Genomic DNA, 17024 nt, shown 5'->3' with positions numbered 1-17024 from the left:
AACAACCTCTAAAATATTTGGGGAGTTCTCATAGTACGGTGCCTTGAAGTGAAAGTCTTCAGTGTGTCATAATGGAATAGAAAACCAGTTGATAAATGCCATTCTAAAATGGCCAATTATAGGAATGTTCATACTTACTAAATTGATTACATTCAAATAGTCTTTGAAAAAATTGTGGCAATGTATATACTTATTTGTTTTACAAACAGTTTGCATTTAAAACAATAAAACTTCGCTGCATTAGTAAGAGAATTAGGTTTAAAGTTTCATATGATTTTTAAAAGCTATGTTTAAAAAACATTGTGAATTATTGGGCCAGTAGTGTATTTTTTTAATTAAAGGATAAAAAACCTAAAATGTAATGGGAGATAGTTCAAGATATGCAGCTGTACAGCTGTGGCCTAAGGTATGATACCTTTTATAGTATATGTCTTTGAGGAAGCTCAAGGCTCTTTTTATAAACTATCTCATTATCTCTCAGGGAATTTAAGTCAGTAAGGGGCAAGTATTATTATCTCTATTTTATAGACCGCGAGCCTGAGGTGTAAGAACCAAGGGTCAGCTAACTTGTATGAGGTCAACAGAGAATCAATGGATAGCTTGGACTAGAAGCTCTTTCTGCTATATTGTTCTTTCTCATGAAACACACAGACACACACACACCATGCTTGGATTTCCTCAACATATACAATGTACCTTACCTTTGTAATTTATTTTTAATTTTATTTATCTCTTAATTCTATTTGGTTTCCTTTCTTCTCTAATTTCTTTCATTCACCAACCACTTAATGTTAGGAGGCATCCCTTTGTTCCTGCATGTTCAAATATTACTTTAAGGCAATTTTTCAACACCATGAAGAAAGACAAAAATATAGATAAATAAGTTACTCTATTAACACAAATCTTTTTATTTTAACTGTAACCCTGCTCCTCTCATATGTCATATTTTAAAAAAATAAGTAGTCTAACAGCACTTTCTCCATTTCTCTATATTTTTACATGTTGTTTTTTTCCTTCCTTTGGTCTAATCAAGTATTGTCCTGTACAGTTTAGCGATTTCATAGCCACAATGAACTTCTAATGAATGAATCCACTGGGCATATGATAGTCAGCATTCTTCTCAATGTCTCTGATGCTTTTGAGCATATTTTCTTTATTTCCAGAAATGATTGGCTTCCTTCGCTTCTGAGTTTCAAAAGTGACCTAGTTTTCCTACAAACCCTCATTTTCATTATTTGCTGCTGGCCCCGACTGTGGAATCTATAACCAACCCTCCAATATATATTAGCTGTCAAACTTTATTTACAGGTTTCAACCTATAAATCTCCCCTCTGCAATGCTTACCCTAAGTTTCCAAGCAGGTTTCACATCGTCTTTTTGAACCCCTTTTTATTGAAAACTTGATCATATTGTATTTTGTCTGTTTTTAGATAGTTATAAGATTTAATTTCTTAAATGTGTAGAGGCATTTTTGGAGCATCCTTGAAACCAATAATGTGTATAAAACAAATGGAGGTATAGTGAATTAATGACTGGGTCCAATTACCCACACGGGTCTTGCTGCCCATTACTGTTTTTCCATAGTTCACCATTTTAGACATAATACTCTCTGCCTTCAACAATTCTTGTACTTCCTTTTTTTGGGTAGAGCATTGACAGATGATATCTTCTACTTCACCCTTTTAATTAGCTCATTCATTTGCCTGAATAAAATATTTTACTTCCAATTCCTCATATTTATAATTCTCAGAATTTTTGGAAGGATTTTCCTGAAGACCTATTTCTTTCATAACTCATTCAGTTTTCGAATACATCTTCACTTCACAGTTTCAAAGAGCTAGAAGGTTGACATTCTTCTTCAAGCTCTTCTGCTTTTCCGTCTTTTAGAAAGACCGGTTTGCTTGAGTAGGATGTGAAATCATTTCTTACCATAGACAGAAAAATACAAAGCTTCAGACACCTCAGGTCACTAGATGTCTAAATGTCCTTACTTTTGCGTCTTGAGATGGAGCCATGGTTCTACTGACTCCAGGAAAACTCAGTGGATGCTTTGGGGACCAGCTAGTTTTCTGGGTCTGTTTAGTCTCTTTAGCCTCTTCTCATATGTTCTTTCAATTGTAGGGTTTCTCTTTCCTCCACTTGCCTTTTCATCACCTGGGGAGATCTTATAAACCACTGATATCCGGTCCCATGATGAACACTGATTTAATTGTGGGACAGGTCCTGCCATTATGTTTTTTCACAAGTCACTCTGGGTCATTTGATGGCACATCTAGGTTTAAGAATGACCACTTAAATCACTTTAATTCAGAATATCTCTGATTAACAAGCTGACAGTTATGTAATTAATGCAACTCATTCTGTCTTCACACGATCGACACATTACATTTCTGGGTTAGTCAATACCTGGAATATATAAATAATATGAATTCTGTGTCATAACTTTTTGTAAAATCTATCTTCTCAATAGACCTAACCTGATGCCAAATGATGATGAAATACTTGACTATCTATCATCCATCTAATTAAACTTATATGTTGGTTTACCGTTGAAATTAAAACCTGCCTCTTACAGAATTGAGGATTTAGGATTCTGTACTAATTTAGTTCCTATGCCAACTTAAAAATTTTGCCACTAGAATTTTATTTATTAAAATGATCAAGGTAGTGTTTAAAAGATAGTAATACAGTGCTGATAGTATACTGTAGAATTCTAGTGGGATAATTTAAAAGAATATAAAAATGATTGATGGGGTAGTTTATGATACTCTAAATTTTTATTGTGATTTATTTTTATTTATTCAGATATTACTTTAAATAAAAACATTTTGTACAAAAAGGAGCATTCATGAATTGAAGTATTTTTAGTACATATATTGATCTCAGTATTTTAAAATTAAAATATTTTTCTTCCATCATTACATTTAACATGTAACATATTAAATTATGTAACATATGTAACATACAATATTTGATGGAGACTATTCACAGTCAAAATGAGGTAGGAAGTTAAGACAATAAAATGTACAGAGAGGTTCATTGTAGTTATTATAGAATACATTACAGAAAAATCGTCACTTTTTCTGGACATTTGTCATTGCAAGCATATCCTGTCACCTGCCCGTATACTAGCCTAGCATTACTTTTGGTGGAACCAGCATTTAAGCACCCAAGCATCACCCTCTTTTCTACTTTTGTATGAAAATGAACCAGTATTTCTTTCTTTTCCTTTTGTCAATTTATAAGTACACGTTGTGTATTTCCTTATAAATTTTGAAATTCTTTGCTAAGAAAGACTGAATCTAAAGGATTTTAGACTCATTAAAATAGAATTTGATCCTCCTCCCCCTCATATCTATCGCTCTGTCTCTCTCTCTCTATCTATCTATCTAACCATTGCTTTGTCTGGAAGTTATAATATGTCTCCATGACCTTTGAGGTGCTTTCCTGAATGCAGCATTGTTATTTAAATGTCATTGTTCAGAAGTGTATACTTTGGTGAGGATCTTCTGTGTACAGAACAATGTGGTGTTTGGACACTGTGAGTGGTCTCATTTCCAAGGTGAGATTGAAGGCATAAACTGTATCAGAGATAGTTTGCAGTCAGCTGAGAGTGATAAATGGAAAAAAAGAAAATATGTGCACATAAGATAAAACATCATAAATATAAAGTGGTTTCTATAGTTACTTAAATGTAAAGTAAAATATCACAATCACACAATTGTAAATGCATATAAGAATTATTAATAAAATAAGGATAATGTTTCTTTTAATAGAACTTTCTTCAGTAAATCTTGTTCCATGATGTGTATGCTCTTTGTACTAGAAATATTTTGTAATTTTTTAAAAACTGCAGTACCAATTCAGTAAAACATTGTGAAGAAAATGTGATTTAAATGTTTTCCCTTTACAATAAAATTCAGTAGGTTTTTTTCTTTTCTTCTTAAGTATATTTGAATTATTATGCTATTACAATTGTTGCATTTTTCTCCCCTTTCCCCCCTCTGCCCCTCCCCCCTCCCTCCAACATCCCCCCACTCCTTAGTCCATGTCCATGGATCGTACATATAAGTTCCTTGGCTTCTTCATTGGTGTTATACTTCATAATGAAATTGGTGTTATACTTCATAATGAAATTGAACAGTATAAGTTACAGGTTTTAAAAGTCTAGACATTTATGCCATTTTTAAATCATACTAGAGCTTAATGGACCCAACAATTGCGTGAATGACCTAAAACAGACATTACAGAATTTTTTTCATCTCGTGTTTTTTCCAGATGTTATGTATATGACACATTACTTTGTTTTCTTAATGAGCCTTTTTTGTTGTTGTTTTATTTTATAGTTACAATAATGTGCAAATTCCATGCAGAGTGAATTTTTAGTCCAGCCAATATCAGCATCAGAGTAAATATCTGGCCAATATCCAGACCCATCAGAGTGGGTCCAAATTATACAAAGATCTACAACAGTTTTTAAATCCAGTCTAAAGGCTGTACATGATGCTTTTTCAGAATAAATTAGTCATAGAAATCACGTACAATTAAACTTTTTTGGTTTATTCTCCATTCTCTGGTGAAAAGAACTTTTACCTATTGTTGCAATACTACCCTTAAAATTTCAAGGTCAATAGGTAATATTTTAATATGAATAAAGTAAGCAATATATTCCTATTTCTTAGCACTTCATCTAAATTCCTATTTATCAGCTGTACCCTCACTAGTTTAAATCATCTGCCAGAACACTCATTTTTAACCATTATATAGAAAATGATTTAAAAGTGAATTCTTCTTGCAATGGATTGATTCAATATTTCTTGCTTTCCCAAATCACTGACCCTTGTTATTATAGAGCCTATTTGTGAAAAGCATATTTGAAGTGAAGACTGCAAAACAGAAAAAGACTGAATATGTGGAACTAACAGATTTAGATGTGCGTTCGTGACATTGCTGTTTCCTATCTCTGTTTCAGAAAAGGAATTTTGAGCTTTGCATAATAAAATCTAAGTATTGTCTCAGATAATTCAGAGTTAACCAAATAGATTTCAACATATTATATTAACCATTTTGTAATGAATTAGTTGTCCGTAGACCTTAATGTGTATAATTGATGTATTTTTAATAAGATCGTGTACAATCTTCTACCTTAGTGACATTCAGAATCTTTTCTTTTGCAGCCATTTCGTAGAGTGACGTTTTCTGTTGTGAGTCAGCCTCAGGACCCACATCAGGGGTCACTGCAGAGTTGCTATGACAGCGGGCTGGAGGAGTCAGAAACACCAAGCAGTAAGAGTTCATCAGGGCCAAGACTGGGTGCCCTTCCACTCCCAGAGGACAACTATGAGAGGACCACGCCGGATGGCAGTGTTGGTGAGGCAGAGCATATGGAAAATGGTAGGGGCAAACACAACATCCACACACATAATCACGCTAGTGAGCCGTAATAAGTAGACTCATGAAGGTCAGTCTAAAACCACAATAAACCAGCTGACACTAAAACTATTCTATGCGAAATAATAAATATTTCCTAAAGTACAAAAATGCCAAATAAAGAAACATAATTTCGTAGATAAAATTTGCCATTGTAAAACAGCCTGTCAGACATAAACACACTTACAAATAAGAATAATACTATGAAAAAAAATAAATTAGTGCATAATACTGAAACGATAGCAGTTTGAGAAAGGTCTTGTGTTATTGTTTTCTTCTATTCATTTTTGTCATGCAACTGTTTCTTCAATTGCAACTATCTGGTCTCAGTGCAAAGAAATGACAGCAAACAAACTTGACTCTTCTCCTAGGTATTTAGGAAAGCATTTTGAAACATTTCCTTTCAAGTGTTAGCTGGAATGGAGTTAGGAAGGAGAACAGTATTATCTTGTTCTCAAAAGTATATTGTACACGGTATTAGAATTCCCCACTCACTTAACTTTGAGGTTTACTCATTTTTGTGCAAGGAAACAGGAGGAAAGCAAATCATAGTACTTTATATTCTTACCCTGTTGTGAGATGATACTCACAATTATTACAAAAATTGGCCTTATATACATTTTTTCTTTAAGTTATCAAATTAAGATTGCAAATAGTACTTATAAAATGTATACATTTGTTTATGCCCCCCCAAAGAATTAGGAGATGGATGTTTTTATTTTAGGTAATAAGTTAATGTCTGAAGAATGGGTTTTTGTCTAATAATGGAATAGTGAATTTCTTACTAAGTTTATTAGTATTTCGATACAGAAATATATTATATGTAGGGAAAATAAGGCCACAAATAAAACACATTTTATCTCGTGAAAACCTGAAATTAATTTGTCTTTCATCATTCCAAACCTCAAGTGAACTAAGACATTCTAACCTTTTGTTATATACCAGTTTCTCTGGTGATGATATGCAAAAAGAGCATAGTAATGCAGGATAAATTTGATTTTTTTCCTGAAGTTTACTTATTAATATTAAAATTCAATACTTGAGAGTAATACGTAAGTGACCCCAAGTTAAATTACTGCAAATCTGAACAATGTTAAATAATTATTTTTCCACATTGTTATCTGGGTGATATGCTATCAGGCTCTGGTGACTGATAATCCCTCCTGATTAATTATCTAGAGTTTAAGTGGCATTTTGCCTTCTGGCTATAAAGGCATGCTTATCTGTGTGTATGGTGGTGTATGCTTGTGTGAATGGGAGTTTAGCATGGTTTTTAAGAATTATCTTTAGTATTTTTAAATGAGTATAAAATATTTGATATGAATTACAGTGCTTGTGAATATATATCTAAGGCAAATATGTTTGAAAAGCTTTACACAAAATTTAAAAATAAATTTAAAATACTGCCAAATTTTATATATATACACACACATGTACATGCACATACCTAGGAAGGCAGGTTAATTCAATGAAGGTATTACTATATCTGGAATTGCCTTTCGATGATACCATTTAATTTTATTTGTGTTTTTAAAAGTACTTGTCTCAGTGTAAACAAGATAATGATTAATTATTTTTGATGTCAGCTATATTAATAGAAACTGTATCATTGGCATTACAGTCATATTTTAATGCTTTTTTTAGTTTAAGGATTGTCAGTGCCTTTAAAATAAGAAATGATGAATAATAAAAATAATTCTATATGACAAACACACATCATTTACTCTTAGGAAATATACATGTCATGGAAAACTTTATAGATGAGCTTGGTAGAGACTAGAAAATTCATTAAGACACATTTGCCAAAAAAGACTTTTAGTTACTTATTTATAACTATGTTTTTAGTCTTGGCAGCAGTAAGAACCATCATAATGTAACTAACTGATTTTTCCTGTGTTTTTTTTGTGTGTGTGTGACTGACACTTGACATTCGGAGTTTACATAACGATTTGTCATCTGCTAGCTGTGATTCATGTTAGCGCTAATCTATAGGTAATGATGGAAGGAGACGTGATTCACTGTGGGTGATCCAAATGCAGCAGCTGACATTTGAGTGAGTTTGGTTGTGTCCAAGTTTTCAGACTTCCATCTAGCTGTAAAGCACAAACGTATTGCTTGAATTCTGGTAATTTCATTTTCAATATTAATGGGTCATTCTGACATGAATAGAATTGGAATTGAAACCTGTCAAGTACCCATTTGTCACATTTAATTGGAACCCAGGTAATCGGCAGTGTTTTCCTTGGTTAGGTTTTAATCAGGATTTGTATTGGATTTTCCATGAAAATACCTTTTTTGGATGCTGTCCTAGTTTCTAATTATTATTGCCTCCAATATTTTCCTTGAATTTTAACCTAGGTGAAACAGTACAGTTAAAACTATTTGGGGGATTAATCCTCATTGTAAAACTCACAAGATGATTTTCAGTGCAATGCTATACGACATTCTAACATTCCAATGTCCTAATGCAAAGTGAGTGTAAATTGGGACAAAGCTGATGGCAAAAAAAATACGTTTCCATAGATGCTGTGGTTCGGCCAGAGCTGAACACAGGGAAATTTAACTAGATGAGCCATGAAATGCCCATCTTTTACAAAAGCTTTTGTCTGGTTTCTGTATTTTAGCACGATAAACAAAATTTCACTAAGCAGGTCTATGGTTTACTTCTTTCTATAATATGCTTTACTTTATATTCCAACCTAGTTAGTGACAGATCACAAGTACAGTTTAAGAAAGAGAATGCACTGTACGACTGAGGAGAAACAATTTCTTGAAAGCTGAGTCTAATAATGATTACAACAGTCCCCACCATTTTGATAGATCCAAATCTGCAGTATTTATACCTCATGGGTTCTGGAAAGAAGTAATGGAAATTATACCATTGAAAAATGTTTTAGGAAAACCTTTATGAATTATACATTTGTTCATGAACAAAATCACGAATATATCCTCTTCCACTTTAACTATTTGTTATCTATTTATGATTATATCAAACTGATCCCTTGATAAGGTCGGGAAAATTGGTTATTTATTATTTTACTAAAATATAGTTAGTGTAGTGAAATATTTTAATATGTAGAGTTCATGGTGGAAAGTCGAGCAGTGATTAAATATGTGATAATGGAATGTTAAATAATTAAAACCTACAGCAATGAATTGATAATTCAAGTGAAAGTCAAATACTAAATGTACAAACACCATCACACTAAGGAAAACCATTGACTATGCAAAAGCTCGCCCTTCTTTTAATTACACAGGAGTCTTCACACTTTCCCTTGGAGTGATCTTAACAATTTCTCTAGGTCTATTGTATCCATCTACTTTAGTCCCTGCCTTCACGCCACAGTCTGTTTAGTCTTCCTGATGTCCCCCCCCCCCCCCGAGTGATAGTTACAAGGCTAGCTTGTCTTCGTTATGTATTACTTCAGAAGATGCAGTGGTTAATAACTCAGATACAAAAATACTCCACTTGACTTCTAACTCCAATTGTGCTGTTAGGGCTGGGTAGGTCATTTTGCTCCATCTGGGTCTGCTTCTGATCATCTAGAAGGCAATTAACGAAATGAACTTTAGAATCTTACCCAGATCCAACAATCAGCCATTTTCTATTTACGATTCAGTTGTTCTTATATCTTTTTCTCTCCAGAACAGAAAGAGCCCTTTGGGCCTCTTAGTGAGATGTTGAGCAAATTTGATAATATGTGTTAATGTGAGCAGCACAGAAGTAGTTCTCAGGCTTTCCTTGCAGCCCACGCACCATATGTGCATGCTAACAGTAGATAATACACGTATTACATAAATCAAAGGTGTGGACTGATTTCAATGGTGTGATTTTCTAGCAGGTCCATGGCGGGGTTGGCGCCACGGCAGGCCGGTGTAAGAGACACTTTTGGAGCCTTCCTCAAATCACAGTAGACAAGAGTCATCTGTACATTTGATCTTGCTCTGGGTGCAATGCCCTTCAAAAACATTCATTATGATTATGTGATCTCACAGTAGAATAAGCACATTTGCTTTCCTGCTTGACAGTGTGAACTTTGGTCAGAGTAAGAGTGCACAAAAGGTAGAAAACTGTATGTATTTTTCCCTAGGTGAGCTTACAAGTAGTACGACATTAAAATAAATTAAAACAGGAAAATAGTAGTTGATCCACAAGGCAGGTTATAAGAAGTTAAATGAGGTCTGAAATTTGGCCACAGTAAATGGCTACATACATTTATGCCTTTTGATTCTTTCAGATATTTAAGATATAATTTTGATTTGTGTACACTAATATTTTTTTAATTTCCCACATCCAAAATGTCTTACTTTTTCAGACGTATATAAGCTATACTTAATTGTTGTTTTACTCATTCTCACTCCATAGGTTTTAACCAGTGTTTAGATGACATTGTCTTTGAAGGTTAAAATGTAGTATCGTCCACCACAAGCCTGTTTGGTATCTGCTGTGGACTTTCCTCATTGCTTTCAGAAATAAATGCGAATCTGTGTGAAATATTATTTGGGTATGCAACACCATTTTTATATGACCAAAGATAATGAGAACGTAGACTAAACTCATGTATTTTTGTGACATAAAGGACACCCTTTTTCTCTACTCCCCCCCACCCCCAATTTTCAGCAGTCATCTGTGAGGCAGTATCATCCAGTCACTGTAGGCTTGTGCTATTTTCATTTAGATCGTGTTATGTAGCTGAGGCTTCTTCTGTCCTTCTGCCATGCACTTGTCAGTGGCATAAGCCTAATACCTCCAAACAAATGCTCTGCAATTTTTTCTGTAGGAAGAGATTAATGTTCCCTGCAAAGGATTTATTTTCATGGCTGTGCATCTTATTGTGTCACTCTGGTGGCCAGTGTCTGACTGAAGCTGATCCAGCTCTTTGTGAATGGGCTCCCTGTCTCCCAAGCGTCCCCAAGAAGTCCACATGCCCTCACCTTGGGAGATCCCTGATTACTTCTACTTCTTCACGTTGACTAGGGAGAAATAGTGATAAGAGAGACTGTCCCTAAGCCAGGTCTCAGCAAATCCAGATGTGTGTACAGCAGCTTTTCTGTAAAAGGAGCAGCATAGTCTAACAGAGCCTAAAGATGATGCGGTCCTGAAGTAGAAGAGGCATGATTGTGGATAGCATGCATTGGTTTAAAAACAGGCTATGAAATCTAATGATGTTGGTTTGAATCTTGGTTTCTTAATACCTAATAATTTGTAAGTAAATACAACAGCAGAAGTAATATCACTATATAAATTGATAACACTATTTACTGCTATTATTTGAATAATAATAAAAATAATCGTGATTATTGTTAAGTAGGTAAATTGGACATAACACAAGCAGTTCATCATCAAAACATCATATAATGTTTCATCTCGCAAAGAGCGCCTCCGATACTTACTGGTAAGGATGATAATCTGAGCTTGAACACTTTTCATTGGATTTCTCATTTTTGTGCGGTGACAAGGGGCAACAACCAGGAGCAGTGATCTTTAACCACATCAAGGATCTAAAATGAGAAGGAAGGGTTTTATCTCCTACTGACAAATCAACCCAACTCTGTGCTCTTTTTTGTTCAAGGTGGGATAAAGTCGTTATCATCTTCCTACACTCTCTACTCTCTCTCTCTCTCTCTCTTTAAAGGCTTTACATTTTATCACCAGCACTCCAATTGAGTGAGTGTCCTTTAGGTGTGGATTTCCTTTTGAACTGCTACAAAATATTCACACTGCAGGGAAAACAAGCTGAAAAACAGTGTTCAATTAGTATGCTTACTGAACTCTCCGCGCTTTCTTTTTTAATCTCAGTATTAATAATTAACACTAATAAAGCATATGGTCATACTACTCTTTTTATTCTAATTCAGTCATTTAAAACTAAATTACTCTGCTAACCCCTTATGACAATTGGGGATGGAGTGAGCTCTCATCAAATCTCAAAGTGACTTTGGAGGTCAGATAGAGGGTTTGTTGCCTCCAGTCTCTTAAAGCATCCACTTTATCGGAATTCCTGTACACTTGTTAGATAATGCATTCTATGTTTAACTTATTTAGTGAAGGTGTTATGCTCATATTTCCTGCATCAGTGTTTGCTCATAGATTGTGTGTACCTCTCTTCTTCCACAGATTTCTTTTTTAGAGCTTGTTATTAAAAACTTGATATTGCTGAAAAACAACACTCTTAAGCATCTTTTGGCTTTTATAGTGTAGTTAACACTCAACTTCAGAGGCTAGTCTACTTATTGAGAAATTACTTCATCTTAATAGTCCTTTTTTAGGGTAAAACACTCTCTATTGTCCCCTCTTCTATTTTTTTTTTTTGGTCAGGAAATTTTCTTCGGTAAAACAAAGCACAATAGTATCCATAATATCTCTTATTTAATGGAGTAATTATATGGTGATAAGGATGGTGATATTTTTATAAAATATTTTATTTATTTTTAGAGAGAGGGAAAAGGAGGGAGAAAGAGAGGTAGAGAAATATCAGTGTGTGATTGCCACTCTCATGCCCTCGTCTGTGGACCTGGCCTACAACCCAGGCATGTGGCCTGACTGGGAATGGAACTGGTGACCCTTTGGTTTGCAGCCCATGCTCAATCCACTAAGCTATACCAGCCAGGGCTGGTTATTTATTTTGATTCAACAATCATGATTTGAAAATAAAATATAACCAAGGTTCTTGGAGGAAGCCAAAGTTAATAGGAAAGAATCCCTGCTTTCTTGGTGGAAGTCCTTGGATTAGGGAGATACAACTGTGATTGTAGTGAATCACTATATTAAAAAGAGAAAGCTCATTAGAGAAGTTTAGAGTGGATGAAATGCAGACAAAAGAGAAGATAGTTATATAGATGAAACGATTATGAAAGCACTTATGGGAAATTTACAGATAATAACTAATATCTTGTGCTAGAAGAAGGCCTTGACATGTTATCTGCATCGTGTCCTGTCTTTTTACCTATTTTCAACATTGTTAAAATAGCAATTAAATTGGCATGGAGGTTCATGTTAAGCTAAATTAAGTCACACTGTCTGTTTTCTTTTTTAAAAATCCAGTTCTTTTATTCTTTATATATTTTTGTATGCTAAATGTAATTACTTAAAAAAAACTTCATAATTTATCATTGATGAAATTGGCAACAGACACTGATTCCAGGTCTGAACTACAGAACAAGGTAGTTTTATGTCTCTGTTTTCTCATTTTTTACAAATATGAACAATTACTAAAAATATCTGTGCTTTGATAAGGCCTTTCAAACTGAGTAAGAACTTGTAAATAATATTTAGAGGTTATTGTTTTCAGAAGACTAATTATCTTACTCAAATTAAACAGATAATTAGAGTAGATTGCATTAGATTATTTTTTTTATCAAAACAGCAATTTGTTCTTCATATTGTGGCTACACATTGTTTTTGTAATTGTAATCTCAAGTTGCAGGTTAAGTTTCTGGGTATTTGTCTTTATGTCCTATTCCTTTTTATCTGAAATATAGACAGTAGGTAGCCTGTTTTTGTATCTTGTTGCTGATAAATGTTCCTTAATTTGTGCAAATAGCTTTTTGACATTACTTTCATTATCTTGTGTGTCTTCTCATTACTATCCAAAAAGTATAAGTTTATTAGAAAATGAGAAAGTACTTGAAACATGTAAAAATTTAAATGACCTCTTAAAAACAGATTTTCAACTGCTACAATGTGACAATCACATAAGAAACTAATTTTTGATACTGTATGTCCAAATGAAATCTGTGCCATGTGCCGTGAAATGTTCGGGTTATAAAAAGATAGCAGAACTGTGTCCTGCTTTTTGAAAACTGTCCACTCATTCATTTTTAGTGCAAAATACATATTCTATGATGTTATTTCTGCTCTGAAATGCTCAGGACCTGCTATCAATGAGGTGATGGGCAGATCCTCCTATATCTGAGAGTGGTTTGCTTCTCTGAAGTTGCATTCCTGAGCCAACACTGAATTATGCACATTGTTCCTATTCAGTGTGAGGCTGCATTTCACCAACCCAGCATCTGTAGCATAAGGTCATAGTGGCCATAGGTGAAACTTTATACAATGAGCAGAGAATTTTGACTATTAGGAGAATTCATCAAGTTCAGTAACCATTTATTGAGCACTTACTCTATGCAAATTCTCATAGAGGATCTGAAAGTGAGTGAGACACACTCTGCCTTCTGTGCGTTTAAGTAGTGTGGTAGAGAATGAGATGTACAGAACTGGATGTGGAGAAGTAAAAGAATGAGAGGCCCTATAGAGATCCATTGGCACTACAGCCAGGGAAGTATATGGGTTAAGTATATGAAAAATTGTAGCCAAGTCTTGCAAGATGGTTAAGGAGAGATTTGATAAGCAGAAATATGAGTGAGGTTGTAGAGAACAGCACGTGATGCCAGGAATACCAACCTGGGGGAAAACAGTGGTACTGTTTGCCAACTTTGGAAAAATAAAATAGAGTAGCATGTTTCTTGGAGAATAGATCTGATTAAGGCACATGGGGTTTAGGGTACCTTTAAACATTCAGGTGATATCTAGCAGGTGACTGAAATTGTGTATCTGAAACTTGAGAGTATAGATAAGTATTGTAGCGTTAAGTCATTAGCACCTTGGGAATTTTGGAATCTTGGGAACAGCTAGGACAGTCAATTCTGTATATGCTACTAGAGAAAAGATGATGTCTAACACAGAATCTGAAAAACTACTGAAATGTAAGAGAATAATGGAAAAGTAAGTTTTGGTGCTGACAAGGACATTTTTTAAACTGATGTGACTCACTAAGGAGAAATTTAGAGTTAGAAAGTAGTGGTTATCAAATGCCCCATGGTGCAGAGTTGGAGGTAAAGAAGTAGACACATGATTATACAGATTTTGATTAATGAAGAGAAATAGGAGACTTCACTGTCTTTTATAACCCTTGTCTCCCACTATCCTCTACCTGGCGTGAGGGCAAGATCTTTGCCTTGTTTACCGTAGTGTGATGCATCTGGAATAATCCCAACTCATAGGTGTCCAAAAATTGCTGAATTTAGCTGTATGGACAAGGAGCTCAATCGTGCTGATCAAAATTCAGTAGAAATGAAGCCACTAAGAAAGCTGAAGACCAAGAAATATAATGTAAAAATACACTTGAGAACTTCTCAGATCAACAAATCCATTACAAGGTCATTATCAGAGACAAGGACATGGTTGCATTCCTTGACATCTATACTAATGAATTTCTAATCATCTTATGAGCCCATTGTTCAAGGTTTTCTTGTTTCTTTGTTTTCACATAATTTTCTAAAAGTAACTACAGAGTCTCAATTTCTGAATAATAGCTTTTGCTATCTTTCCTTGTGTTTTATGGTAATTACTCTTTTAAATGAGTTTTGGCCTTTCCTATGACTTTTGTGTTTTATTTTATAGTAGGCTATTATTTGTCCATCTCACTGGCTTGAAATTAAAATAGTGTCTGACTAATTGCATTTTTGGTAAGATCCAATAATTGATCATGTTGTCTTGGTCATTACAACACAATTTAGTTTGTGATTAAAGAGTAGAGCACCGTAATTGTGCCATCAATTGCTAGTGACTATTCAAATAGATATGTTTCAGAACAGAAACTAATGAGAACAGAATTTGCATGAAAAATAAATTCAAATAGTATAGTACAAGGCCTGTCAAATTCCAGTCTATCTTACGTGTAAAAAAAATCACAGAAACGCAATGTCAAAGATGTTTACCACAGTTACTACATCTTGCAAGGGAAGAAATCACTCCAAATATATTATGTGCAAAGACTTACTAATAGTGATTTTCCCGGCAGATGTCACTTTTGATGTTGTTTTTAATCTAAAAAAGGACAACCATCAATGTCACATAAGTTTATTCTTTTTTTTCTTTGTCCATTGTTGCATAGCCAAAATTATGAGTGGGGATTATATTGATAAAACTTGTTTTCTAGTCCAAGAAAACCTGACCAATTGCTACAAAATAATTTCCAAATCAAAATGCACCTCCTATTTAATCATGAATACATTTATTTGGCTCATCAACCATCTCTAGATGTGTCTATTTTCAGCCTGATAGATGCTCTCTCCATATCCTGGAGCGTTGAAGGGAATGTATGAAAATGTGCCCTGGCTGGTGTAGCTCAGTGGATTGAGTGAGGGCCTGCAAACCACACAATCACGGTTTGATTCCCAGTCAGGGCACATGCCTGGGTTGCAGGCCAGTTCCCAGCAGGGGACTCACGAGAGGCAACCATACATTGATATTTCTCTCCTTCTCTCCTTCCCTTCCCCTCTAAAGATAAATAAATAAAAATATTTTTAAAAAGAAAAAGAAAATGTAATTCATGCCAAGAAAAAACTACTGTCTAGTTTCCAAGTGGTCCCTAGGTGGTCCCTGAAAAAAATTTTTTAGGTCCAAAATTCACAATTTCTTCAGTGTGCAGAATTGTACTGAGCCAAGGCCAACTCCTAACGACATTACAATATCCTGAAATGTTAGATGATTACTTTTTTAACAGGAGAATATTCCATTGAAGAAATAAGAAGTCCCTTCTCCTTCTCCAATACTCTTGATCTCAAAGAAGAACCAAGGAAAACCAATCTATCTTTTAAAAGATTGCCTGCTGAGGATGGAGTCAGAAGAGAGACTTCTGCATCCAGACCCAGTGGAGCTGGGTGAGATCTGATGAAACACGTCCACCATTGGTTGAGATCATCCACTGAAAGACATCGCTTTGGCTCCCTGGATTTAGGGCTTCTTGCCATCCTGGGTTCTAACTTTCCCCCGTGTCTCTAAGTTGTGCTTGTTTGTTGGTTTGTTTTCTCTTTTCTTTCAAATTATCTCAAGGATTTTGCATATTCTTTCTTTAAATTAGATGACTTTCTTAGTATCAGCCTTAGGTGCTTTCAGATAGCTACCCTTGGTTTTTCTCCTTGCTTCTGGGTCCTTTTGCACAGGGTCTTTGCATTATCTAAACACTCAAAGCAATCATTCATTAATTTTGTTGCTCCCCTGACAGTTACCTGCCCGTACTCTGGAGTATGGAACTGACACACAAACCTGTACATCAAAAACGTCTCCCAGACTGCTGTGTACTTTAAAAAATTGTTTATCTCCTCATTTCTCCAGTAACTCTCCCCTAAAATAAACTCAGTCTTCAATTATACGAATACATGAGGAAAATGAGTTTAGGGCCCAATGCTTGTTATTTCCCTTCATTTTGAATGAGGCACCTTTGAAAAGGTGATTGGAAGCAGTGTGTTCACATGAAACCATATTTTCTCCCCTCAGGCTAACTGCCCTCTATTGAGTGTGATCAATTGTATTCGGCCTTCACTAGTTCTTCAAGAATTCAATTTTGAGAGGCACTTCTAGTTTCCTGGACAACATTGGTTCATCTCTTCCTCCCAGAATAATGCTGATCTGAAATCTAATTCTCGCCTCTTTCAGCCCCAGACTGTTTTTATCTTCTTTTGTGAAATCAAACCCCATGTGTTTTTCTCTTACAGTCCATGCCCCCAGGATCAAAGAGCTTTCAAATTAGTTCCATCAATGTCCATGGTTTTAGGGGTTTTCATGTGTGTTTTTCTTAAGTAACCACATT

General features: G+C 34.8%; 1 protein-coding gene across 3 annotated transcripts in view; it reads left to right on the top strand.

Moving 5' to 3' along the window:
• The window catches only part of PCDH7 (protocadherin 7), a 411669-nt gene that overhangs the window by 188143 nt on the left and 206502 nt on the right, over window positions 1–17024 (top strand). For 2 of the 3 annotated variants that reach the window (XM_037044687.1, XM_037044693.1), the window contains exon 2: window positions 5178–5394. In XM_037044687.1, coding sequence (XP_036900582.1) covers window positions 5178–5394 — 217 coding nt within the window. The remainder of the gene's footprint in view (window positions 1–5177; window positions 5395–17024) is intronic. The other variant, XM_037044691.1, reaches the window with a different exon arrangement.

This window comes from Sturnira hondurensis, unplaced genomic scaffold, assembly GCF_014824575.4.
Source record: "Sturnira hondurensis isolate 20B ecotype Veracruz unplaced genomic scaffold, ASM1482457v3 Scaffold0000780, whole genome shotgun sequence".
Lineage (NCBI taxonomy): Eukaryota > Metazoa > Chordata > Mammalia > Chiroptera > Phyllostomidae > Sturnira > Sturnira hondurensis.
This window is presented reverse-complemented; position numbering and strand designations above follow the sequence as displayed.